The sequence below is a fragment of the Cervus elaphus genome, chromosome 16 (genome assembly GCF_910594005.1).
Source record: "Cervus elaphus chromosome 16, mCerEla1.1, whole genome shotgun sequence".
Lineage (NCBI taxonomy): Eukaryota > Metazoa > Chordata > Mammalia > Artiodactyla > Cervidae > Cervus > Cervus elaphus.
The window spans coordinates 29,695,092-29,723,061 of NC_057830.1; the positions used below are offsets into that span (position 1 = coordinate 29,695,092).

Consider the following 27,970-nt stretch of genomic DNA (forward strand, 5'->3'; position numbering starts at 1 on the left):
TAAATTCTGGATCTATCATTAATTTGCTGGGTGCTACGGGCAGTTACAGAAATGCCCTGGGCTCTCATTCTTCATCTGTTAAAGGATATCAACTGTCCCTACAGAACGTCTAAGGATATTAAGAGTAACTAATGAGATTGTTTTGGTTCCAACATAACTCAAATTTTCTCCCACTCATATCTGTTTTCCTCTTTTACCACACACGAAGGCCCCAATGTCCCACTCCATGAATGATTCAACCTATTAAGGAAATCAGCTGCTCGCCTGCAGCTAATAACATAGTTCTGCTTCATTACTTCTTGAATGAATTTCATTTTCTTCAATCTTCTATAAGACTCGATTCAGTTTCAAAAAGGTAGGTATTAACAAGAAATCGACAGCACAAAGAATCAAAGAGAGGTGTCACCTGGTTGATGGCAATGGCCTCTGACCGTGGCTTTTGTGGGAAACAGAAGTAATCAACATGGAGCTCTTCTACCATCCAACCTGTACCCACTCCACACATGCCTTCTCTTCTGTGACAGTGAGGGAACCTTTTTTGTGCCCATCAAAGATTCACTACTCTTTTTTTTTTCTCAAGTTTACATACAATATAAATGCTTTATTAACAGATCATCCTGGTGGGCCACGGCGTCAACCCAGACATCCAGCACCCAGTCACAAGTTCACCGCAGCCTCCGAGCCTCTGGCTCTGACTCCAATGGGGTGAGCACGTCGCTCTCGCGCACGGGGCCTTTCACGTTTCGGATGATGGAGTGGCTCCTGTCGTCCATGAATTCTACGCGCACCTGTGTGCACTGTCCCTGCGAACCGGTGCTGCCCAACACCTTGGTGACCCTGGCAAGTTTGATGGGCTGTACACGGCTCGTGTCCATGATGGCGGCACGGCGGCGGTCGGGAGAAGAGCTCACTCCTCTTATTATAGAGCCCCCTTCCTTCTCACCACAATGATGCATATAGTTGCTACCAACATCACCTGTCTTCTCATTCTCTCCTTTCTCATCAATTTCTTCCTCTTTACTCAGACTTCATCAGTTTACCAACATGCTCTGATAAAGTCTGTCCTTAAAACATCCCCTCTTGACTTCACATCCTTAACCATAAACTTCCCTATTCCTCTGCTCTCTTTACAGGACTCCTTCAAAGACCCTCCTCACTAGGTATCTCAACTTACTTTCTAACTCCCTCCCAATTCTCTCCCTAACTCTTGCCAATTAGACTTTCCTTCTCACAATGTTATCACCATTGTTCTCTTTAAGGTTACTAGTGACCTCCACTGGACCAAATCCCATAGTCAATTCCCAGGGCATGTATATTTCATGTCCAGTGGCTGACACACTTGGTTATCATGTCTCAGTTCTCATCCCTCTTATATTCCCTTTCTATCTCCTTCCACAATGTGCTTTGCAGTCCCATGACTTTAAATACCACCTGAATCCTGAAGAACCCCTCCAAATTCGTATCTCGAGCTATGAGCTTCCCTTTGAATTTCAGCTACATTTCCACTTAAACATTTCAAACTCAACAAATTTAAAATCAATCCTGATTTTCCCTAACAACCTTATTCTTTCCCTGATATTTCCATCTCAATAAAAATAACACCACTGTTTTTTTTTCAGACCCTAAAACTTGATTCCTCTTTCTCTTACATCTTACATACAATTTACTCTCAAATTTCACTAACTTGATCTTCAAAATATCCCAAATTTGAACACTTCTCACCTCACCTACTGTTACCATCCTAGTCCAAACTACCATTATTTCTCACAGATTTCTCTATTAGCTTTCTAATTTGGATACCTGCTTCTGCTCTTACCTTTCCCTATCTCCCAAACACAAATAACAAGCATCTACCCAGAATCACATTTTCAAGGTATAAATCAAATCGTGTTACTTACTACATAAAACCTAAAGATGGTCCCCCCATATCACTCAGAACAAAAGACCGAGAAGGCCCTACAAACTGTGTCCTCTGTAACTTCTCCAATGCACCCTCACTCTTTCCCTTGTTCATTCAACACCAGCTGCCTGGCTGTCTTTCAACATGCTAAGCATATTCTTACCTCAGGGACTCTGTCTCATCTGTCCTTCTGCCTTGCTTCGCTCAGGTCTGTGCTCAAATATCACATTATCAGAAAGTTTGATCTGAATCTGCCATCAGTTCAGTTCAGTCGCTCAGTCGTGTCCAACTCTTTGCAACCCCATGGACTGCAGCATGCCAGGCCTCCCTGTCCATCACCAACTCCTGGAGTTTATCCAAACCCATGTTGGATGAGATGCCACCCAACCATCTCATCCTCTGTCATCCCCATTCTCCTCCCACCTTCAGTCTTTCCCAGGATCAGGGTCTTTTCAAATGATTTAGTTTTTCGCATCAGGTGGACAAAGTACTGAAGTTTCAGCTTCAACATCAGTCCTTCCAATAAACACTCAGGACTGATCGATCTCCTTTAGGATGAACTGGCTGGATCTCCTTGCAGTCCAAGGGACTCTCAAGATTCTTCTCCAACACTACAGTTCAAAAGCATCAGATCTTGGGCGCTTGGCTTTCCTTATAGTCCAACTCTCACATCCATATATGACTACTGGGAAAACCATAGTCTTGACTAGACGGACCTTTATTGGCAAAGTAATGTCTCTGCTTTTTAATATACTATCTAGGTTGGTCATAACTTTCCTTCCAAGGAATAAGTGTCTTTTAATTTCATGGCTGCAGTCACCATCTGCAGTGATTTTGGAGCCTAAAAAATAAAGTCTGCTACTGTTTCCACTGTTTCCCTATCTATTTGCCATGAATTGATGGGACTGGATGATCTTAGTTTTCTGAATGATGAGATTTAAGCCAACTTCTTCACTCTCCTCTTTCACTTTCACCAAGAGACTCTTTAGTTCTTCTTTGCTTTCTGCCATAGGGTGGTGTCATCTGCATATCTGAGGTTATTGATATTTCTCCCAGCAATCTTGATTCCAGCTTGTGCTTCATTCAGCCCAGCGTTTCTCATGATGTACTCTGCATATAAGTTAAATAAGCAGGGTGACAATATACAGCCTTGACCTACTCCTTTTCCTATTTGGAACCAGTCTGTTGTTCCATGTCCAGTTCTAACTGTTGCTTCCTGACCTGCATACAGGTTTCTCAAGAGGCAGGTCAGGTGGTCTGGTATTTCCATCTCTTCCAGAATTTTCCACAGTTTATTGTGATCCACACAGTCAAAGGCTTTGGCATAGTCAATAAAGCAGAAATAGATATTTTTCTGGACCTCTCTTGCTTTTTCGATGATTCAGCGAATGTTTGGCAATTTGATCTCTGGTTCCTCTGCCTTTTCTAAAACCACCTTGAACATCTGGAAGTTCATAGTTCATGTATTGCTGAAGCCTGGCTTGGAGAATTTTGAGCATTACTTTGCTAGTGTGTGAGATGAGTGCAATTGTGCAGTAGTTTGAGCATTCTTTGGCATTGCCTTTCTTTGGGAGTGGAATGAAAACTGACCTTTTCCAGTCCTGTGGCCACTGCTGAGTTTTCCAAATTTGCTGACATATTGAGTGCAGCACTTTCACAGCATCATCTTTTAGGATTTGAAATAACTCAACTGGAATTCCATCACATCCACTAGCTTTGTTCGTAGTGATGCTTCCTAAGGCCACTGGACTTCACATTCCAGGATGTCTGGCTCTAGCTGAGTGATGACACCATCGTGATTATCTGGGTCATGAAGATCTTTTTTGTATAGTTCTTCTGTGTATTTTTGCTACCTCTTCTTAGTATCTTCTGCTTCTGTTAGGTCCATACCATTTCTGTCCTTTATTGAGCCCATCTTTGCATGAAATGTTCCCTTGCTCTCTCTAATTTTCTTGAAGAGATCTCTAGTCTTTCTCATCCTATTCTTTTCCTTTATTTCTTTGCATTGATCACTGAGGAAGACTTTCTGATCTCTCCTTGCTATTCTTTGGAACTCTGCATTCAAATAGGTACATCTTTCCTTTTCTCCTTTGCTTTTCACTTCTCTTCTTTTCACAGCTATTTGTAAGGCCTCCTCAGACAGCCACTTTGCTTTTTTGCACTTCTTTTTCTTGGGGATGGTCTTGATCTATGTCTCCTGTACAATGTCATGAACCTCTGCCCATAGTTCATCAGGCACTCTGTCTATCAGATCTAGTCCCTTAAATCTATTTTTCACTTTCACTGTATAATTGTAAGGGATTTGATTTAGGTGATACCTGAATGGTCTAGTGGTTTTCCCTACTTTCTTCAATTTAAGTCTGAATTTCTCAATAAGGAGTTTATGATCTGAGCCACAGTCAGCTCCCATCTTATTTTTGCTGACTGTATAGAGCTTCTCCATCCTTGGCTGCAAAGAATATAATCAGTCTGATTTCAGTATTGCCCATCTGGTGATGTCCATGTGTAGAGTCTTCTCTTGTGTTGTTGGAAGAGGGTGTTTGCTATGACCAGTGCGTTCTCTTGGTAAAACTCTATTAGCCGTTGCCCTGCTTCATTCTGTACTCCAAGGCCAAATTTGCCTGTTACTCCAGGGGTTTCTTGACTTCCTACTTTTGCATTCCAGTCCCCTATAATGAAAAGGACATCTTTTTTGGGTGTTAGTTCTAAAAGATCTTGTAGTTCAAAGAACAGTTCAAATTCAGCTTCTTCAGCATTACTGGTCAGGGCATAAACCTGGATTACCGTGATTTTGAATGGTTTGCCTTGGAAACCAGAACAGAACAGAGATCATTCTGTTGTTTTTGAGATTGCAACCAAGTACTGAATTTAAGTGCTGAATTTGCCATAAAAAATAGCAAATTTCCTCACTCTCAGTCCCTTCACCCTGCTTTATCCTACAGAGCACTTTCAATACCTGACTACAGAGTACATCTGTATTTGTTTGTTTGTTTGTTTGTCTTCTGCAACAGAACTACAGCTCTGTGATGGAATGGACTTTGTTCTGAGTCCCTGGAACAGTATTTGGCATATAGTAAGTGTTCAATAAATAGTTGTTAATTGACAGACTGAGTGAATGATTAAATTCTTGGGCTTTTTTTTTTTCCCCCTGAAAGGGACACCTTTTTATTGCTATATTCACTGGCTCAGGTAACATACACCCTGGCCTAAAAGGCTTCACACTGAACTCCACTCCCGTAGGTAGCCCCTTCCTGGCCTGCTCTGGCTCCAGAGACAGCCCTCAGAGTAGGTCCATCTGCCTCCTGAGACCCTAAGTTCTTCCAGGGCACAGCCTGTGGATTTATCTTTCATCCCTTGTGCTAAGGGTTTCTGGCACAAATTGTCTACTGAGTGTTTTCAGATTTAAATAATATGCTAGGTATGACTGAGCACCGCCATGGAGGAAAATAAATAGCCCAGATATAGTGAGATGAAGCATTAACTGTACCTAGGTCTATCGAAAAATTATCTTCATAGCATAAATCTTTTCCATAGCATAGGGCTCAACAATCAGACAGCAGTAATTGAAAGAAAATAACACTGAGACATATATAAAAAGACAGGAAGGTATATTGGAGGGAAACAAGAAGCCAAGTACAAATAGTATAGTTCAGGTTATAAGAGAAAAAACTATGAGACAATATAATCACCTCCTTTCTGAAAAGTAATACAGTATTCAAGAACCATAATTACTGCAGTAATACTAGACAAGACAAAAAGAGAGTCCTGGTCAAATTGAATGGATTTTGTCTTTAATTTCCATAAAAAGCTTCGTTTCAAAGGCTCATGGGCATTCTCTGCCTGGTGCCCAACCTATCCAGTAGTATGAGAGAGCAAGAATGATGATGATACAAACTAGACATTCATTCACTGCTTGAGTTTCTTCTAAATGCCAGACTGTGCTAGGCTCTGAGGACACAAATGTGACTAAGACACAGGAGACCATGAGCTCCTCGAACACTGTGGCTAAGAGAAGGAGGCATGGACACACACCATCACAACAGAGTACAAAAAGTGTAATAAGAAAAACACGTGGGTACATAATGAGAAAGAAGAAAGCCAGAATGAACTCTGGGGGATCAAAGACGGATCCCTGAGGATGAAAGTCCTGAAATGGGTTTTCTGGGATAAGTAGAAGCTCACCAGGCGGCAAGGGAGGGAAGTGGGGAAACAGGGAGGGCAAGTTAGGCTAAGGAACAAGATGCAAAAGGGTGCAGAGGCACAAAACCCTTGGAGTGTGAAGGAATCTGGACAGGAGAGATCATTGTTTCTGTTGAGTGCTGTGTTGAGACATGGGCAGATGCAGGTGGCAAAGGGCCTCGTGTAAGATGCTAAGGGGATAAGCAGCCAATTCTAGTTGCTTTTCAGGCAGGCTGGATGATTCTTACAGTGGCATAGAGCAAGGGCTTGAGACGAGACAGGCCAGAGGCATGAGCGCCCGAGAGGAGGCTTCCTCCAAAGCTCCAGTGAGATGTCAGGGGCTCTCATCAGGAAGCACCTGCAGAAGAGAGAGGAGAGAGCCCATTCCGAAGATACTTTGGAGGAAAAACAGGCAGCGCTTGGTGACTGATAGATGCAGCGAACAGGAGGTCAGTAAGAGTTCAGGCTGACTTGAAGGTTTGTGTCTTAAGTCACTGAATGGATGTCCCACTAACCAGGAGAGAAGAAAGAGGGAGGGGAAGCGGGGAGGGAGGAGGTTAAAGCTGTTAAAGAGATGGCTGTTCGTGCTTGTTCACTCGGTCGGGGGTGGCGGGGGGCCTCCACTACACTCAGGTTGTTCTCCGGGGCTTCCAGAGCTGGCCTGAGGAGGAGATAAATATGTATGAGTGCCCTGGCCTCTGGCTTCTCGGAAGAGACATGATGTCACAGGGTCGGGGACACTGCTTCCCTGGCACGTGCCCCCACACTTGTTGCGCCATACAAAGGCCACATTAAATAAAGCAGAGGTGACACAGTCAACCCCGTCTGCTGACAGAAACCGAAAAACCACCAGACTTGGCATCACACAGCCTTCAAACAATGCAGTAAGTTTATTGGCACATGAATAAGGCTTTGGAGGGTAAGCATGGAATTTTTGAAGACTTCAACATTTTCTTCTATGTTTGTTTCTTCTTAAGTATTATTACTTCCATGTAAGATAAACATTCCAGTTATAGTATGAAAATATTTTGAATTTTATTTAGTTTTCATAAATAAAAATGTATTAATAAGTTTTTATTTTCTAAACTACCACTATGATAATCAATTTCAATCAACTCTTATTAGTATCATTATAATGCAGACTATAAGAGAAAATGAAGACTACCATAAAGTCCTAGAAGGAAAATTCTTGGTTCATGAAGGGTAAACAAATGTTAATTAAAAGAATAAAGGTCCAGGGGAGTTCTGTGTTCGAGTAGGATGAAATAAGCCCACTTCACCCTCTCCCTCCCAATGAATGCAAATCTTAAACACTGACAGAATGTATAGAGCAACTACCAGAAGACTCTGAAAAATAAATTGTAGCAGGAGATTTGTACATGAAGACCAGAATTTAAAATACTATTGAACCAGTGGTGAAATTCCTGTTTTTTCTGCAGCATTCCTCAGATGAAACTCAAAGCAACCTGAAAACCACCAAGGCAAGGGCAGATAGAGCTCCGGGACAAATCCTCTAATTCAAAGGAGGAACAGGATACAGAGGAAGAACACCTAAAGCTAAAAGAGAGGCAAGGAGGGGAGAGACACGGAAAGAAATCCCCTCCTTCCTCTTCTTTTCTTTCTTCTTTGCTCACATTCTACCCCGAGGCAATCCCGAGTGACTGGTGACGGGAAGCAGAGACTTTGTGGTGGAAAGCACCTAAGGCTGAGGGTGGGAACCTCCCTTTACTTTTGGAGCACTGTGGTCCTGAGAGGCTAAGAGAAAACACCCACTGCTTTTTTTTCCTATGTCAATACTCTTGCTGCTTGGCCCTGGACAGGGGCAGAGTTGTGGGCAGCGTGTCAAAGCGGGGCAACCAAAGCCCCAGATTTCTGGCCAAAGCACCAAAAAAAGGAGGACCGGGTATCGAAAATACCAAGGAGAATGCAGAGAGAGGAGGGGTCAGGGATCAACAACGTTGTTTATAAACTCCTGAGCTTACTCCCAAGCTGTGAATGTAGGGATCTGATCTTAAAAGCCATACCAAACACATAGAGAGCTGCACTAAGGGAAAGACCATCTCCCAGCACCCACTAGGACATGAGGGACAGCTCCAAGCAACACTGCAAAGACTTCTACAACACAGCAGACATTGAAACCATAACCTACAGAAGGCTGGTCAGGACTTCCTGCCTAAACCCAATTGTACCTGCTCTAAAAAAAGAAATTAACCTAATCCATAGATTTTAAAAAGACCCCAAATCTTGTAATATTCAAAATGTCCAGGATATAATCTAAAATTACTTTGCATATCAAGAATCAAGAAAATCTCAGTCACGTGGGGAGAAGTCAACAGATGACAATGGGGTGATGACAGATGCTGAAACCACCTGACAAAATCTTTAAAGTAGTTATTGTAAAAATGTTCGGTGAAGTAAGGATGAACACACTTGAAACGAACAGAAAAAAGGAAAGTCTCAGCAAAGAGACAGAAGTCATATGTAGCATTATTTAGCACAGCTAAATTATGGAAACAATCTAAGTGTCAATCAATGAATGAATGGACAAAGAAAATGTGATACACACACTCACATACACCATGATGGAATATTATTCAGCCATAAAAGAAAGAAATCCTTTATGCTAAGGTCAGACAGAGAAAGACAAAATGACAAACAACTTATGATCTCACTTATATATGGAATCTTTAAAAAAATACAAAAACAAAAAACCTCATACAGAGAATAGACTGGAAGTTGCCAGAGGTGAGGAGTGAAGGTCAAAAGGTACAAACTTCCAGTTATAAAATATATAAATCCTAGGATGTAATGTAATGTTCTGGGCTTCCCCGGCAGCTCAGATGGTAAAGAATCTGCCTGCAATGTGGGAGACCCGGGTTCAACCCCTGGTTTGGGAAGATCCCTTACAGAAAAGGAATGGCAACCCACTCCCGTATTATTGCCTGAAGAATTCCATGGACAGAGGAGCCTGGTGGGCTACAGTCCATGGGGTTGCAAAGAGTCATACACGACTCAGCAACTAACACTACACTAGCAGGATATAACATTCAGCATGCTCACTATAGTTAAAAACACTGTATTGTACATTTGAAAGTTGCTAAGAGAGATCTTAAAAGTTCTCATCACAAGAAAAAAATTTTAACTATGTGTGATGATGGATGTTAACAGGACTTATCACGGTGACCATTTCATAATATATACAGATATCTAACCATTATGTTGTCTACCTGAAACTAATACAATGTTACATGTCAACTATATCCCAATTTTAAAAAAGAAAGAAATAGAAGGTATAGCAGAACCAAATGAAAGTTGTAAAACTGAAAAATATAATAACATTTTTAAAATTCACTTCGCTGAATAGGCTCCACAGTAGATTAGAAGTGACGCAGGAAATAGTAAACTTGAAGACAGAGTGATAGAATACTATTCTGAATATTATTCAGAAGCTGAATAACAGATAGAAAAATTTCTTTTAATGCTTAAAGCCTCAGGGACCTGCAGCTACTAAAAGGGCTAATATTTGCTTTTATTAAAGTTCCAGAGAGGAATATTCAGTTCACTTCAGTTCAGTTGCTCAGTCGTGTCCGACTCTTTGCGACCCCATGAATCGCAGCACGCCAGGCCTCCCTGTCCGTCACCAACTCCTGGAGTTTACTCAAACTCATGTCCATCGAGTCGGTGATGCCATCTAGCCATCTTATTCTCTGTCATCCCCTTCTCCTCCTGTCCCCAATCCCTCCCAGCATCAGGGTCTTTTCCAGTGAGTCAGCTCTTTGCATCAGGTGGCCAAAGTATTGGAGCTTCGGCTTCAGCATCAGTCGTTCCAATGGATATTCAGAGTTGATTTCCTTTAGGATTGATTGGTTTGATCTTGCTGTCCAAGGGACTCTCAAGAGTCTTCCCTAGCACCAAAGTTCAAATGCATCAGTTCTTCAGTGCTCAGCCTTCTTTAAGGTCCAACTCTCACATCTGTACATGACTACTGGAAAAACTATAGCTTTGACTCTACAGACCGTTGTCAGCAAAGTGATATCTCTGCTTTTTAATATGCTGTCTATGTTTGTCATAGCTTTTCTTCCAAGGAGCAAGTGTCTTTTAATTTCATGGCTGCACTCACCATCTGCAGTGATTTTGAAGCCCAAGAAAATAAAATCTGCCATTGTTTCCATTTTCCTCCCCTTCTATTTGCCATGAAATGATGGAACCTGAAGCTATGATCTTAGTTTTTGAATGTTGAGTTTTAAGCCAGCTTTTTCACTTTCCCCTTTCACCTTCCTCAAGAGGCTCTTTTGTTCCTTCAATTTCTGCCATTAGGGTGGTATCATCTGCATATCTGAGGTTGTTGATATTTCTCCCGACAGTCTTGATTCCAGCTTATGATTCATCCTGCCCAGCATTTCACATCTTGAGAACCCCATGAACAGTATGAAAAGGCAAATCAACTAAACTTCAAATTTTTAAAAAAGTACAGAAGAGAAAAACGGTGGTACAGAAAAAATATTTGAAGATATAATGTCTGACAACTCAACAAATTTAGTGGAAGACATACAGCTACAGATTCAAAAAGAAGAGTAAAGCTTAAAGAAAACAGAAATCAACTTTGAGACAAATAATTATCAAACTTTTGATAACTAAAGACAAAGAAAACTCTTGAAAGCAGCCAGGGAAATCACTTATAACAGGACAATGATTTAAGTGACTATAGTATTCTCATCAGAAACTACGGAGGCCAGAAGAAAGTGACATTTGTAAAGTGTCAAAAGAAAAGACCTACTCAGAATTCTGTTTCAAAATATGCTTTAATAATGAAAGTGAAATGACATTCTCAAATGAAGTATAAGTAAGATAATTTGTCAGCATATAATTGCTAAAGGAAGTTCTTCAAACGCAAAGAAAACAAAATCAGAAAAAAAAAAACAAAACAACCTTGGAACATCAGAAATGAAGGAAAAGCAAGAGAAAGGGTAAATGTCTGTGTAGATATAATAGACTAATTTGCTCGTATTGAATTCTTTAAAATATGCTTAACAATTGAAAGTAAATATAACATTATCTGATGAAAGTAAAAACCTTAGAAAAAAGAATTGATATCACAAAAGATGTGATCTCCAACAATAGTAGAATTAACTGGAAATCAATAATAGAAAGCTAATAGGAGAATCTGTAAACAATTGGAAATTAAACAACACAATTCTAAATAACCCACTGGTCAAAGAGAGAGTCTCAAAGGAAATCAGAAAATATTAAGGTAAGCAAAAATGAAAAAATAATATAGTGGAATACAGTTAAAACAGTGCTAGAGGGAAATTTATACTATTAAATGCTTATATTAGGGCTTCCCAGGGGGCACTAGTGGTAAAGAACCTGAGATGCAGGTTTGATCCCTGGATTGGGGAGATCCCCTGGAGGAGGGCATGGCAATTCACTCCAGTATTCTTGCCTGGAGAATCCTCATGGGCAGAGGCGCTTGGTGGGCTTCATTCCATGGGGTCGCAAAGAGTCAGACACAACGGAGCAGGTAGGCCCAGCACAGCACAGGTAGCATTGCATTTGGGACTTCCCCGGTGGCTCAGCAGTGAAAAATCTGCAATGAAGGAGACTCTGGTTCGACCCCTGGGTAGGGATGATTCCCTGAAGGAGAGCACGGTAACCCACTCCAGTATTCTTGCCTGGAGAATCCCAAGAACAAACAAGACTGGCGTGCTATGGTACTTGGGCTTGCAAAGAGTCAGACACGACTTAAGCAACTGAGCACAACATAATATTTAATGGTGAAAGACTGAATGCTCTTCCTCAAGATTAGGAACAAGGCAAGGACATATACTTTATCCACTTCCATTCAACATCATATTGGAAGTCCTAAGAATGCAACAAGGCAGGAAAAAGAAAGAAAAGTCATACAGTTTAGAAAAGAGGAAATAAGCTATTCTATTTGTTGACATCTGGAACTAAGAAGTGAGAAATAAGATCACAACATGAAAAGTCAACCCACAAAAATGAATCATATGGCTACATACTAGCTGTGAAAAGTGGAAACTGAAATTTAAAAATAATACCAGTTATAGTAATTTCAAAAAGGTGAAATGCTTATATTTTGATCTAATAAGACATGCATAGCGTCTTTATACTGTAAACTACAAAGCACTGATGAAAGAAATCCAAGGCCTAAACAAATGAAGAAACATACTATATTCACGATTGGAAGACTCAAAGTAAGGATTCAGTAAAGAGCAACTCTTTCCAAATTTATCTAGACTTAATTAAAATATTAAGTAATGAAATATTACTATAATGAAAATCCCAGAAAATTTTTTTAGTAGATATAGACCAGTTAATTCTAAAATTTATATCAAAAGACAAAAGAACTAGAAGATCTAAAACACTTTTTTTTAAAAGAGGAAAGCTGGAGAAATTAGACTACCTAATTTTAATAATTATTATAAATCTTCAGTAATCAAGATAGGTCCACTATTGGAGAAGAGTGAGATAGAGAGGTCAATGGAAAAGATTAGAAAGTCCAGAAATAAACCCATACAAAAATGGTCACAAATTTTTTTACAAAGGCAATTCATGGAGAAAGAGTAATATTTCAACAAGTGAGGTTAAAACATCACTGGATATACAAAGACAAAAAAATGAACACTGACCTAACTATACACCTTATCAAAAAATTATCTCACAATAATTGTAGACCAAAGCTGAAGCTCCAGTACTTTGGCCACCTGATGTGAAGAGCTGACTCAGTGGAACAGACCCTGGGCTGGTAAAGATTGAGGGTAGGAGAAGTGGGTGACTGGATAAGATGGTTGGATGGCATCATCAACTCAATGAACATGCTGCTGCTGCTGCTAAGTCACTTCAGTCATGTCTGACTCTGTGCGACCCCATAGACGGCAGCCCACCAGGCTCCATCGTCCCTGGGATTCTCCAGGCAAGAATACTGGAGTGAGTTGCCATTTCCTTCTCCAATGCGTGAAAGTGAAGTCGCTCAGTCGTGTCCGACTCTTAGTGACCCCATGGGCTGCAGCCTACCAGGCTCTTCCGTCCATGGGATTTTCCAGGTGAGAGTCCTGGAATGGGTTGCCACTGCCTTCTCCACAATGGACATGAGCTTGAGCAAACTCTGAGAGATAGTGAAGGACAGGGAAGCCTGGCATGTTGCAGTCCACAGGGTCACAAAGAGTCAGACACAACTGAGCAATTGAACAACAACAACAAAAGCATACAGTTACAATTTTAAAAAAACATAGACAATATTTATGACCTGTAATTAGAAAAACAATTTTTATACATGATACCAAAAATAAAATCCATAAGAGAAAAGATTGATAAACTGGACTCCATCAAAATTAAAATCACTTGTTCTATGAAAGACACTGTTAAGGGAATAAAAACACAAAGGACAGACTGGGAGAAAATATTTGCAAATCACATTATCTGACAAAGGACTGGTATCCAAAATAAATAATAAACTTTCAAAACTCATCATAAGAAAACAAACAACCCAATTAATAATACACAAAATATCTGAACAGATACCACACCAAAGAAAATAAGCATATGAAAAGGGGTAATGAACTATAGGGAACTGCAATGAGAAACCATAACACGTCAACAGAATGATTAAAATGTTAATAATAGACAATACAAATGTTGACCAGTGTAAAGAGCAAGGGGTGTCTTGTTCATCACTGATTAAAATGTAATTGTGGAAAGCTACTTTGCAAAACAGGATGTTTTCCTATAAAGTTAAACATACACTAACCATATGACCCAGCGATCATCTCTTCGATGTTTACCATAGAGAAACGAACACTTATGTTCACACAAAGACCGGTACGTGTTTATAGAAGTTCTGTGCATGTTTTAAGTTATGTGACAATTATATTTTCCTGAAAAAGGTGTGTGGGACTACGTGCACATGCAGATGCACGCACACACACACACAAACTAGCAGAAAAAAAAGTTAACCAAATGCAAATAATCTCATCAAGCCTGGTTCTCCGATAGACATACCCAGGTCCACACCCACTCTGTGCACCGCTACATCTCTGACCTCAAGATCCCTTGGTCTGGGACTGACTGATCTTCTAGGGGAAAAGAGATAGACAAAGAATGGTCGAAGAATCCAGAAAAAGCCTACTGAAACATCAATCAAGTGATCAAAGGAGTCTTTGAACTCATTGCCTGGAAGAGACACTGGGACTAACCATAAATAAAGAATTGCTTTGGCCCTCTACTCTCTCCAGTCATCTACTCTTTGGAATTTTACAGATACTATTCTGACTGAAGCAAAAAGAAAATAAGTTCAAGCAGTTGCCTATAAACTCTGTGTTAAAGTCTTTTCTCTTGTCTGAGTTAAAAAGAAAGAAATAGAACAAAATTTTAATATGAACAGGAGTCTCAATATATTTCTTAGAGAAGCCTTGCATCTCTAATTCAAGTCACTGGGAAGTGCAGGACACCAAGTTAGAGACACAACAGTAAGTTAGGCTTACTTTAAAGGAGAAAAAAAAAAGGCTTATTTGATGACAGGAACTTTTCCATACCCTCTTCCATCATTCTCCAAATTCTCCCCAGTGCCACAGTTTTTCCTAGCAATGCACGTAACGAAGGAAAACACTGATCTAGTATAGGAAGGAACAGATCAAGGGGGTCCAACTCTTCGCTTCCCCATGAACTATAGCCTGCCAGACCCCTTTGTCCATAGAATTCTCCAGACAAGAATACCAGAGTGGGTTGCCATTTTCTACTACAGGAAATCTTCCTGACCCAGGGATCAAACCCACTTTCTCTTGCATCTCGTGCATTGACAGGCAGGTTCTTTACCATCTGAGCCACCAGGGAAACTCCTAAAGTATATATTGTAGGGGAAGAAAACCTCTCCTGTATATCCTGTGGTGGCACTCCCCTAGTTGGACACTTGTCCATCTAATCTACTTTGCTCACTTTTACTTACATATAATAAAATGCACTAGCTTTAAAGGGTATATTTTGATGAGTTTTAACAAATGCATATACCCAAGTAATCACTACAACAGTGATGAAGGCAAGATGTAGAATAGTTTCCATGTTGCCACTTATGTCCCATCTCAGCTAATCCAATCTGCTGTCAATAAAGATTTATCTTTTCTATAGTTTCATATGAATGGAGTTATACCACTCACTCTTTCATATCTGGCTTCTTTTAGCATAATGCTTTTGAGATTCAACCATGTTGCTGGCTATATCACATCTTTTAACAGGCATGTCTCATTTAATTGCACTTCACCTTATTGCCTGGAAAATCCCATGGACGGAGGAGCCTGGTAGGCTATAGTCAGTCCGTGGGGTCGCAAAGAGTCGGACACAACCGAGCGACTTCACTTTCACTTATTGCATTTTACAGGTATTGTATTTTTTATAAATTGAAAGTTTGTGGCAACTCTGCATATAGCACTTTTTTTTAGCAATAAAGAATTTTTAATTAAGGTATATACATTGTTTTTAAGATATAATGATTTTGTACACTTAATAGAGTACAGTATAGTTTAAACATAACTTTTATATGTACTCAGACACCAAAAAATTAGTGTGACTTGCTTTATTGTGGTATTTGCTTTTATTGCAGTGGTCTGGAACAATATCTCCAAAGTTGCCTGCAATGTTGAGTAGAATTCAATTATATGGATAGTATGGATACGTGACAATTGTTTATGCATTAACCTAATGGTGGACATTTGGTTGCTTCTAGTTTAAGTGGCTGAACATCGGTGTATAAGTTTTTGTGTGAACATACATACAACTTTAATTTAGTTTTCGTTTCTATTGGGAAACTATCTAAAAGTGGAATTGTTAAGTCATTTGGTAAGTGCAAGTTTAACTTATAAGCTGAAAAACTTTTCCAAAGCGTTTGTACCATTTTACCTTCTCACCAGAAATGTATGAGTCGTTTAATTGCTCCATATCCTTGCCAACACTTGCTACTATCAGTCTTTTTAATTTTAGCCATTCTCATGTGTAGAGGTCAATTTAGGTATCAGTGAGGCTCATTTTGTATTTCTTTGATGACCAATGATGTGGGGCACCATTTCAAGAATTTGTTAACCATTTATATACCTACTTTTCTAAAGTATCTGTTAAAAATATGTTTTAAAATTATAGTTGATTTACAATATTATATTAGTTTTAGGTATACAACACAGTAATTCTAAAACATCTTCCATCAATCATGTATTAGATTTTCTTCCTATTATTAAATTGTAAGTTATTTATTACGGATAAAAGTACCTTGTCAGATACATATATTGTGAATATTTTTTCCCAGTCTGCTTGCCTTTTCAATTTCTTAACTATGTCTTCCAAATTGCAGAAATTTAAAATTTTGATTAAGTCCAATTTATCAATGTTTTTCTTTTATGATTCATGTATATTGTATCCTAAGAAATCTTTTCCTACCCTAAGATCAAGAAGATTTTCTCTTACACTTTTTTATGGGAGGTTTATGCTACCTTTTACTTTAGGTTTATGATCCATTTTGAGTAAGTTTTTGTGTGCTGCATAAAGTAAGGATTAATATTCATTTCTAATATGGCTACTTAGCTATTTTAGAACTATTTGTTGAAAAGACTGTCTTTTCACCCATGAACTAATCAGGTATTTTTGTTGAAAATGAATTGGCCACATGAGTCAGATTCTAGATTCTAGACTTTACTGTGCCTCTTCCTTCCTCAAGAATCTATAATGACTCCATACTGCCCATCTTATCAAGTATAAATTTCCCATTCTGACATCAAAGTGTTTAAATCCAGCAACTTTCTGGTTCAGCTAGACTTCCCTCAACATCCACTCCCATTTCCTGAATACACCATTATCATTGCTGCTCTATCACCCCATTCATTTTTCCTTATCAGCCTTGGATGCTCTCTCTACTACCCTCAAAACATTTCCTATCCTTCTGCATTCCTTGATAATTGTATGCAACAAAGATCATTTCTCTCACTGCCTACATACAGTTCATATGATATTTACAATATATACAAATATCAGACACTTTCATTCTTAAATGTGATTCAATAGGTAGGCACTGGGGATACAGAAGTGAAAACAAAGGATCATTGCCCAGAGACTCAGAGATCAGTGAGGAAAGAATCAAGTAAACACACAAAAATAATTCAATATACTTTCTTATACTGTTCACTATATCATGCTATCACTGTTTCATGAATGTATACCTTGTATCCCTCAAATATTTCAGTATGTAACCCTAAAGGACTCTTAAACAAAACAATAATACCAATATTATGTCTTCAATGCTGTAATAATTCCTTAATATTAACAATTCAGTCAGTTGTCAAATTTCCATGATAATCTCATAAATGTCTGTTTATAGCTGGCTTGTCCAAATTGTGATACAAATAAGGCCCATGTAGTGGAATTGGTTGGTGTTTCTCTAAATTTCTTTCAGGTTCCTCTTCTGTCTTTCTTTCTCTCTCTTTCCTTGCAATTTAGTTCTTGAATAAACCAGGCTGTTTGTCTTACAGAGCTTAAGATTGCCTAGATTTTTCTCACTGTACTCCCATAGTATCATTTAATTTGTTACTCTGTCATCCATATTTCCTGTAAATTGGTGATCAGATTTAGAGGCTGGATCAAAGTCAGACTGGTTTTAGCTGGGGAAGAATATTTTAATGGAAGTGTGTTAAATATCACTATGAAAAGGCACAATCAGTACCTAGATCCATAATTAACTAGATGCTGCAAAAACAGTAATATCACATTCTATTCCTGTTGTTTGTTGACTAAAATACTGAAGAGTATATTTTATGATTTTGCATAAAAGTGTTAGTTGCTCAGTCATGTCCGACTGCAACTCCGTGGACTGTAGCCCACCAGGCTCCTCTGTCCATGGGATTCTCCAGGCAAGAATACTGGAGTGGGCACCCATTCCCTTCTGTAAGGATCTTCCTGACCCAGGGATCGAGCCTGGGTCTCCTGCATTGCAGGGAGATTCTTTACTGTCTGAGCTACCAGGGAAGCCTGCTTTTGCATAAATCAGGTGACAAACATTTTAAAGCTTACCAAATACTGTCATAACACCTCTGGCTTGATCTATTTTTTTGTGTATGTGTTTACTGTTTTATTATTTTAGTTTATTATTATAATTTTATTTTTTTTTTAAAAATCTTAGTTTTTTATTGAAATATAGTTGATTTACAATATCATATGAGTTTCAGGTATTCACCATAGTGCTACAGTATACTCCATTAAAAGTTATTACAAGATAATGGCTATAATTCCTTGTGCTACACAGTACATCTCTGATGCTTCCCTATTTTATATATGGCAGCTTGTATCTCTTAATCCCGTACCTTTAATATGCCTCTTCCCCCTTCCCTCTCCCCACTGGTAACCACTACGTAGTTTGTTTTGCTATATACATTCATTTGTATTATTTTTCAGATTCTACATATAGGTGATATGTACAGCATTTGTCTTTCTCTGTCTGACTTATTTCACTAAGCATAATATTCTCTAAGTCCATCCACAGTAGGCCACATTGCATCTTTTTTATCCATTCATCTACTGATGAATAGATTATATTGTAAACAATATAAACAATGTTGCTTAGAATAGCTATTGTAAACACTGTTGCTTAGAATAGCAAGTGTACCTTTTTGAATTAGTATTTTCCCTTTTTCCAGATATATACCCAGGAGCAGAATTGCTGGATCATATAGTAGTTCTATTCTTAGTTTTTTGAGGAACCTCCATACTGTTTTCCACAGTGGCTGCACCAATCTACATTCCCACCAACAGTATACACAGGAGTTCCCTTTTCTCCAAAACCTTGCTAACATTTGTTATTTGTAGACTTTTTGATGATAGCCATTCTGACAGGTGTGAAGCGATATCTCATTGTGGTTTTGATTTGCATTTTTCTAATGATTAGCGATATTGAACATCTTTTCATGTGTCTTTTAGCCATCTATATATACTCTTTGGAAAAATGTCTGTTCAGGTCTTCTGCCTATTTTTTGACTGGGTGGTTTGGTTTTTTGATATTGAGTTGTATGAGCTGTTTATATATTTTGGATATTAACCCCTCGTCAGTGATATCATTTACAGATATCATCTCCCATTCTGTCAGTTGCTTTGTTGTTTTGTTGAAATAGACAATGAGATTAGAACATTTCCTCACACCATATACAAAAATAAACTGAAAATAGATTAAAGACCTAAATGTAAGACCTGAAACCATAAAACTCCTAGAAGAGAACATAGAACACTCTTTGACATAAATTGTAGCAATATTTTTTTTGGATCTGTTTCCTGAGGCAAAAGCAATAAAAGTAAAAATAAACAAATGGGACCTAATTAAACTTAAAAGCTTTTGCACAGCAAAGGAAACCATTACTTCTTAATTTATTAGCTGAAATTCTTCTATAAAGAGAAACTCACTTTCTCAACAATTTGATTATGCTGAGATGCAGTGTTTGCAAGAAAGACAGGATAAATGCCTGATTCTTTTCCTTTATTTATTTCTTTTAAAAATAGTGAGTTAATTCTCCAGCATCCTTAAAAGGCAACCAATTATGTGAATTTATTTTTTTTTTATTATGAACTCATGGATTTAAACGTGTTTGCTGTGTTTTAAACCACTGCAGTTTATTACTCTATTGATGCTCAAACTGTCCCAGTAAGAACTTCTTCAATTTGGTTCCTAAGTCTTTTGGCAATGGCTCTAGTTGTCTCTATAGTTTCTTTGCTTTGTGGTAAGACAAGAAACTCCAGTTACACACTCCTGCTCCAAGTTATACACTGCCCCAGATTTGGAAATAACCATGTCTATAAAGAGCCTTAATTTCTTTTAGCAAGAAAAAGGGACTTAGACTCCACACACTATGTTCTTGGGAAGTTCACTGCTACTGAGCTAGATACTATTCCTCAGCCTTTCAGCTGACAGAGATGGGAAATTTTTTTTTTTCTCATAATGAGTTCATACACACACTTCCAATTCATATTCATGACTATTAAGTTTTCACTTCACCTCATCAATTTTACACCTGGATCTGCTTTCTCCCATGCCTTAAATCTCAGTTATCAAAGACACCAACATAATTATTCATTTCCTTTACCCTACAATAGAAAAGTTTCAAAATAACAATATCATCACTAAAAATCATGCTAGATAGACCAGAGTCATTCCACTAGGAGTATTACTGGTACAGATCAAATCACCATATTTTAAAGTCACTTGGAATAGTTATTCTGTAAATACAGACAACTTATTTGTTTCATTTGCTTTTAATCTTTAGAGATGGCTTGAAATAACTAGTTTTATAATTACATATAATATTTACTTAGTTTCAAAGTCAAATGCACAAAGCAAGTATAGTCAGCAGAAGTCTATCCATACTTGTCCTTGCCACCCTGTTCCCTTTCTTCTATCTTGGTAGTAGTTTCGTTGCTCGGTTATGTCCAACTCTTGCAACACCATGGACTGTTGCCTGCCAGGCTCCTCTGTCCATGGGATTTTTCAGGCAATACTGGAGTAGGTTGCCATTTCCTTTCCAGGGAATCTTCCTGACTCAGGGACTGAACCCACATCTCCTGCACTGCAGGTGATCTCCTATGTTGCAGGCGGATTCTTTACCAACTGAGCCACCGAAGAATCATTTATATTTCCACTGTTTTTGTTAAATACCAATGGAATTGATTGGGCTTCCCAGGTGGCATGAGTGGTAAAGAACCCGCCTGCCAATGCAGGAGGCATAAAAGATGCGGGTTCAAGCCCAAGTCAGGAAGATCCCCTGGAGGAGCACATGGCAACCCACTCCAGTATTCTTGCCTGGAGAATCCCCTGGACAGAGGAGCCTGGCAGGCTACAGCCCATGGGGTTGCAGAGAGTCAGACAGGACTGAAGCAACTGAGCATGCAGCAGGCAGTGCGGCTGATGTTTAACATGCCACGTGTACAGTCTTACATCTTGTTCTTTCCACCCAACAATACACCTAAAGATGGCATTAGAAATAATCTTCATTTCTTTATACAGCTGTACAATGCTTCATTGTGTGTATGTACCACAGTTTCTTTAAATAGGCCCAAACTGATGGGCATTTGGGTTGTTTTCAGTCTTTTGCTGTGCCAACAAATAACCACATACATAGGTATTTTCATATTTTCTTGCCAGTGCATCTTTAATATAATTTCCTGGAAACTGGACTGCTAAATCAAACACCTATCTAATCTTGCTAGATAACTGTAAATTCCCCTCTACGGAAGTTAAACTGTTTTGTATTTCTACCAGCAAACTAGATGGCCTGTTTCCCTGTGCTCCACCAACAGAGTATGTTGTCAAATTCTTGGAGCTTTGCGAGTCTGATAGGTAAGATAACTCAGAAGTTTTAGTTTGCATTTCTCCTATGAAGAGCAAAGTTGGGCATCTTTTTCTAGGTTTCAGAGATATTTACATTTCTGTGAACTCTTTGTTTACATCTGTAGCTCACTTTTCTATATGGTTGTGGGGGTGTTTTTCTATTCTGTTTTTAGAAGCTCATTATTTATTTGTCTGTGGCTTAAACTGCAGATTTTTTTTTCCAATGAATTACTGGCTTTTATTTTTTTCTTTACATGCAAATATATTTTGTTTTCATGTCTAATTTATTAATCTTTCATTTTATTGGTTCTGGATTTTGAAGCCAGGATTTTTTTTTTCAACTTTCACATTAAAAAAGAAATTCATTCATAATTTTCTTCCAGGACTCAGTGTAACATTTCAAATGATCATCATCTTTCCCCTTTCTGTTCCTTAGAGAATGTACAAAAGCAGTCTTATAGTCAGTCAGTTCATATGCTGGAAGTAGTTCACTTCCCATTTTAAAAGTCAAACACTTGATGTGGCTCATGCCGTCATTTTCCTAACACTGCTCTTTCACACACACGAACCCTTAAGGTTGTGCAGACAAAGTGAAGAAACACCCGTGCACGTGTCATTGTGTTTCTGCTTTACAGAGCCCCCTTGTGCCACCTGCAGTCCTGAAGTCAGGTATATCCAAACCACCAAATGCCCAAAACACCAAGAGAGAGCTAGCGTCAAGGCATTTTGTTCTTTCTCCACTCAGGGAATGAACAGCAAAGGAAATCTAGATATGAGAGGAGAAGATTCTCCCTGGGGCCAAACAGCACTTGCCAAGCAGCCGGGGCGAGTATGGGGTATTCACACAGATGTTTTGTATGTGTGCTTAGGAAGAGAGAAGAATCTGGTAGAAAGAGCGGCTGCAGCCAGCTGCTCAGGGACAGTCTGCCAAATGCCCTGGCATTGTGGATATGGCTTGTTTCATGAAGTGCATCCAATTCAGGAATGGGGAATCATTTTTTACTTTTCTTTCCAGAGATATATCAGATTTCCCATCTAAAATATTTCTTCACCAATAGGCTCTTGGAAGAATGACTTCCACAACTGCAGTCTGGTATGTGGGTTAGACAATGGCCTCACTACTTTGGATCTTAAAATAAGGCCACAGAAAAGTCTGACTTCTTTCATGTTGAAAAATATAAATCAATGATATTCAGATTTTTTATAATAATCTAATAGGAAATAATAACCAGGTCTAGATAGCTTTCAATATATAAAGCAGTGATTCTTATACCTGAGTTATGTAAGAATGATTTATATATATACTTATATATATAGTCAATCTGTTTGCTTTCTTAACAAGCAGTCCAGATAATTTTAAGGCAGGTTTCCTTGTATTATACTGTAAAAATCTCTGCTCAAGAGTTGAAATCCTCTAAATCCTCTAAGTCTACCTTACTTCCCAAGTTTCTTGAATTGCTTTTTTTAATACCCACATTCTGAGACATTCTGATACCACTGTTTCGTTGATATTTCTATCCCTGGCATCCAACACAACACCTAGCACACAATGTGTACATCATACATATTTGTTGAATTAAGGAATAAAAATCTGGGACAAATATATATTCACAAAATATGCAAAAGGATGACGTTTTCAGATCACACCATTCAAAACATATTAAAGACCTAAAGGAAAGAGCTAAAATTATAAAACTCTTCTAAGAAAACAGAGGTATAAATCTTAATGGATTCTTAGATATGACACCAAAAGCACAAACCAAAGAAAAAGATAAACTGAATTTTTATCAAAAAGAAAAACTTTCGTGCTTCAAAGGACACTACCAAGAAATTGAGAAGACAACTCACAGAATTGGAAGGAAAAACATCTATTATAGCATCTGACTCCATGGTTCCTATAGAAATATTCCCCTCTACCAACTCTAGAACTTTTGCTCTGCATCCCTCTCTCTTTTTTTGCGATCTGTCTCTGGTCTTTTCTTTTTCACTTCTCATCTTTTTTCTTTTCTTTTTGTTCCCACTGTGTTTCTCCATCTTTTCCTTATTCTGTGCCTAGGGAATCCAATTTAAAATTTTCTTTTTATAAATGAGATTCTGGCTTTTTGTTTTGTTTTGCTTCCCTCCCCCATAAAGTCCCCAGGGAATTTATTTGAGGGTTAAAGAGCCTGGGTACCACAGAGTCTTTACTACCCTGCCAGTTGCCTACTTCTGTATACTTATCCAAGGCTCACGAACAGACACACACAAAGTAGGCCTTTGATCCTGAAAACCTAGGGATCCCACTGGGATGAGGATAAATATTTATCTCTATTTGCTTTTTTCTGTTGGGGCCTGGTTTCTGGCTTGCTCAATGTCCTATTTGGCCAAAGACCAGCCAGGTCAGGAAAAGATCACGCCACAGTTCCAGTCTTGAAAACATGTGGGAAGAGCCTCCAAACCGTTCCCATATGAATTGTAAAAGGGTCATCTGAGTACACTATGAGTGTAAGGAAATATGTAGGGAGAAAAAGCATTCTTTGCCCTCACGCTAAGTTAGAGAAGAAAACCAAATATAGAATATTCTCTTATGAATTTCTTCTCATACCTTTACCTAAGCAAAGACAAGAAACATTCTAGAAAGCCTTATGAGGGCTGAAATAGCTCTCTGGTGGCTGCAAAGGAGGAAGAAGTAGGAGTCACACAGATCGTGGTTTTCAAATCTCAGTTTTGCTACCTATGAGCCAAGCCTCACTTTCCTAAATATGTAAAACCAAAATAATAAAAACCTACTCTACAGAGTAGTTGAATTTATAGTTGATTATGTATATAAACACGGAGCATGGTTCCTAGGACACAGCAGCAATTGGTAGACATACTAGATATGTCCCATTCTCTTCTAATGACTCTGATTCCTGGGCTTCAGGTCACTGTGTTCCTTGATCCTAACCTGGAAACCATACAAAGAAGATGGTCCGTTCTCTGACAGGAAAATGGAGACCTGCCTCTGAGAAAAGGCATGTACTCGTCTCTCCCACAAACCAATCTCATTGTTCAGTGGAACGCAAGGATCTACCAAAAGCTAGCTGTTAGCTCCTCTGGGCATACTGTGTGTGGAGAAGGGACAACAAGCAGATTCCCTAAGCCACTGCGTCTGCAAGATGAAGAATGGCTTCTGCAGGCAGAAGCCTGTAGCCCCCTGTGCTGCCGCTACCACCATCTGTGTCCTATCACTGTTGTTACTTATTGTTACATTATCAGCAGCATCATCATGACCAATTCTACCTTTCCTTCTTCCCCCACCGCAACTACTACTACCATCACTATCATCACATGTCATCAGTCAAGACCCTGGCGACCAGAAAAAGAATGGGTAAAAGCCAACCTGTCAAGCAGGATGCTTTAAAGGTGGTTCTATTTAGAGAACCTTTGAATCACCTGGACAAACTGTGCCACATCCAACTCTCAGCATGTACACAAATGTCCCCACCTAAAGTCGCGTGCTACCACAAACGCTACTGAATTGAAGAGAGACTCCTACAGAGGCACACTCCTTCCTCCCCTTCCCCACCTTGCGTGACACAGAGCAAGGACTGGGGGAGGGCTCCCCAGGCCTCCAAGGGGGTCTCTAACTTGGCTTTGTGCCTGGGCTCCTCACTGTGCTCCAACACGCAGAGCCCAGAAGGTTAGGGTGGAGTGGAGTAAGTGAGTAGCCATGGCCTCCTAGCTGGAAGGGCTGGCCATATTTCCATTTGTCAGGAAGAGCGCAACAGGAGTTTTGAACTTGAAGCCCACTGACAAAACAGCTTTGCCAGTAGTCCTATGGGAGGCTCATGTCTTGGGAGAATAAAAACGCCCTGCCTGTCATCATAAGGAAAACTGAAACAATATCCTTTTAAAACAAATTTTACAGAGATTTTGCTGTATTTTCCTTTGAAGATATAAAAAAATACATTACAACTCTGTCCATATTTTAAAAATAGGTCACAAGTTTTTGCTAAAAAAAGAAGCTATTTTTATTTCCTTGCATCCTTATAACTTAATATTATAAACAACTAAACTGATTTTTTAATTATACTTTTAAAAGACTTTTTTTTTTTAAAGTAAAGGTTATTCCTAGGCTGACACTGAATATGCCAGGTCTGTAGCTAGAAGCAAACTTTTATAGCTGGTTATTAAACCCCTGAATATGAGTTTATATTGGAAAAACTGAAGCGATCTTAACTCTAACTATGCCGATGGGCGCCACTTTAATTACAGTCCCAGAACTGAATAAAACACAGTCTCTCTCCTACAGTAGCATCACAAAGAACCCCATTAACTCTCCAATTACTAAATGAGGAAACAACATTCTCTGGAACCCAGGCCAAGGGAAAAAGAGCTCTGCAAGTTCTAACTTAAAACCTTAAAACTGGGCTTCAAAGTTACAGGATACATAAGAAAGTGCTCCCCTGCACGTTAATGTTTACTTCACTTATTTAAAATGAGTGAGTGTCCTAGCCAAGGCTCACATAAGACTATTTGTTTAACAAATAAAGATGTGTGTTTCCTGGAGTGTTCTAATTGGGATCCAGATCCCACCTCCTAAGAAATCTGGGCTTGGATACCTCCCGCAGGACGCATTTGACAGTGTGGGTATCCCATAGTGAGGGGAGTGGAGGATCTGGTGTTCATAAGGGAGCAAGCACATGGAAAAAACTATAGAACAAATGGTTTGTCTCCCACCAACGCATCCATCACGCTTTCAACAGGAAAGAAAAGTGGGGAAGGTCAAAATGATATCCAGTAGGATTTGTAAATTGAGCTATTCAGTAGGCAAGCAAACTTTAAAAATAGTAACTTGGGGGAGGCCAGTTTCCCTCATCTCCTCCATTCTCTCACTCCTCCCTCCCCAATCTGCCATGCTCTCCCTGCTGTCTTTGTAACAGCAGTTAAAGAGCCCTGTTTTCAAAGCCATGCTAACATATTGGGAAACACCAGGGCAAAATCAAAGATTCTTTGGCTGGGCGTGTAATATAAAACTTGAAGTTGTTCCTGTTAAATAAAAACAGCCATGTTAATTTTGGTGCCATTGAAAACACAGGAAAATGCTGTTGCCAAATGGAAAGGGAAAAAAAATTGCTTACCAAATGGGAAGCAGTTGTATTTTCAAGACTTGAGAACAGTATTACAAAAACTAGAGAGCAAAACTGAAAGAGGAAAAAGAAATGAAAAGAAAAGCTGTTTTTTCTATTTAGTTTTCAGTCATCATTTTCCTCCATCAAGGTAAATGAATGCATCCATAATTCCCTGGAGGAGACACGGAATTCGAGCCTCAGGAGTTTCACTCCCTTGTGTTGTAAATAAAGAACCATTTTCTTGCTGGACCTTCAGCTCTTGGTTCCACACCCTTCTGCAAATTCACTCAGGAACACATTCCCATGGTTTACAGAATAACTATGTGCACTATGCAGTCATCAGAAAAGGAAAAAAAAACTTCTGTGCTCAAGATCCTGTTTTGAGCTGAATCTGACCATTGGTTGGAAAGAGCAAAATCACAGAGGTAGAAATGAAATTGTTTATTTTCTGGTTCTACCTGAAACTTAGGAACTATTCCCAACAGTGTTTCCAAGTGCCTCTGAGCTCGTAAATATAGCAGAGAGCAAGCTACATTTGTGATGATGGGTATGACTGCAAGGGATTCACAGGAGATCATCCTTGGCTGATTTTAACATCTTTGGGAAAGAAACCAGAAAAGGACAGAAGAAAAGAAATGCTAAAGACCAGAGACTCTTGAGATCCTCTTTTAAGGGGCTTGAGAAGATTCTGAAACACTGATTTTTGTTGTTGTTGTTGTTGTTATTCCTAAAAATATGTGTTATGAGAGAATACTTTTCATTTTAATTTTCATTTTGGGTATTATTCTAACGGTAATTCCTGTCTTACTCTCCCCTGTTTAAGCTGATGTCCATACACTGGGAAAACCACACCAGACATCTTTGGCAAAAAGTGAAGTTTATTTCATCATCAATGCTACCCCTATAATACACATTTCCCTCACTTTATAAATAGTAACTGAATGTCATCTACATGCCTGGTATTGCTGATTGTGATAAAATTTCAGCGTCGGGTGAACAGACAGTGTTTCTTCATTCTGAAGGCATGGCTTCCACAAACTGGCATGTTGGCAATGCCCCAGATTCTCAGTAAGAGCAATGAGTATTCGATAACTCTGTCCTTGAAACAAAATCCAAGTTAGCTTTCCCTAGTTCTGAAGTTACTGTGAAATTCCGGTGGGTCCCACAACTTTGAATAGGTAGCCAACACTGTCACTTGCTCCACACATGATTCCATGCAGTCTGCCATGGAAACCCAGAGGACAGCCAGCGTAGTGTGGGGAATGACATCAGGAAGGAGACGGGACACTCAAGACTCGCTAAAAGGCGTGCCAGTTACGAGACCTCATTAGGTCTTTCAGGGAATCAAGTTTAGAGGAGTTAACAGCCTCTTGAAGGACTGAATTGGAATCCAAAGAGAATCAAAGAACTTGGAAAAGTGGTTAAAGAAAATGGATT

General features: G+C 39.1%; 2 protein-coding genes across 17 annotated transcripts in view; both read right to left on the minus strand.

The window, feature by feature from the left end:
* Positions 1-27,970, minus strand: part of LOC122709939 (aminopeptidase O (putative)) — a 392,862-nt gene that overhangs the window by 236,744 nt on the left and 128,148 nt on the right. The window lies entirely within an intron of this gene.
* LOC122709940 (40S ribosomal protein S28-like) lies at positions 581-5,128 on the minus strand. The gene is made up of 2 exons (XM_043927325.1): positions 5,123-5,128; positions 581-913 (listed from the first exon to the last, which is right to left on the minus strand). Exon 2 carries the CDS (start codon positions 873-875, stop codon positions 666-668), a length of 210 nt encoding a protein of 69 aa, XP_043783260.1. The 5' UTR covers positions 876-913; positions 5,123-5,128; the 3' UTR covers positions 581-665.

What these genes read in the sequence shown, in the direction of transcription:
- LOC122709940 (XM_043927325.1), bottom strand. Translation starts at nt 875, where the DNA reads ATGGACACGAGCCGTGTACAGCCCATCAAACTTGCCAGGGTCACCAAG.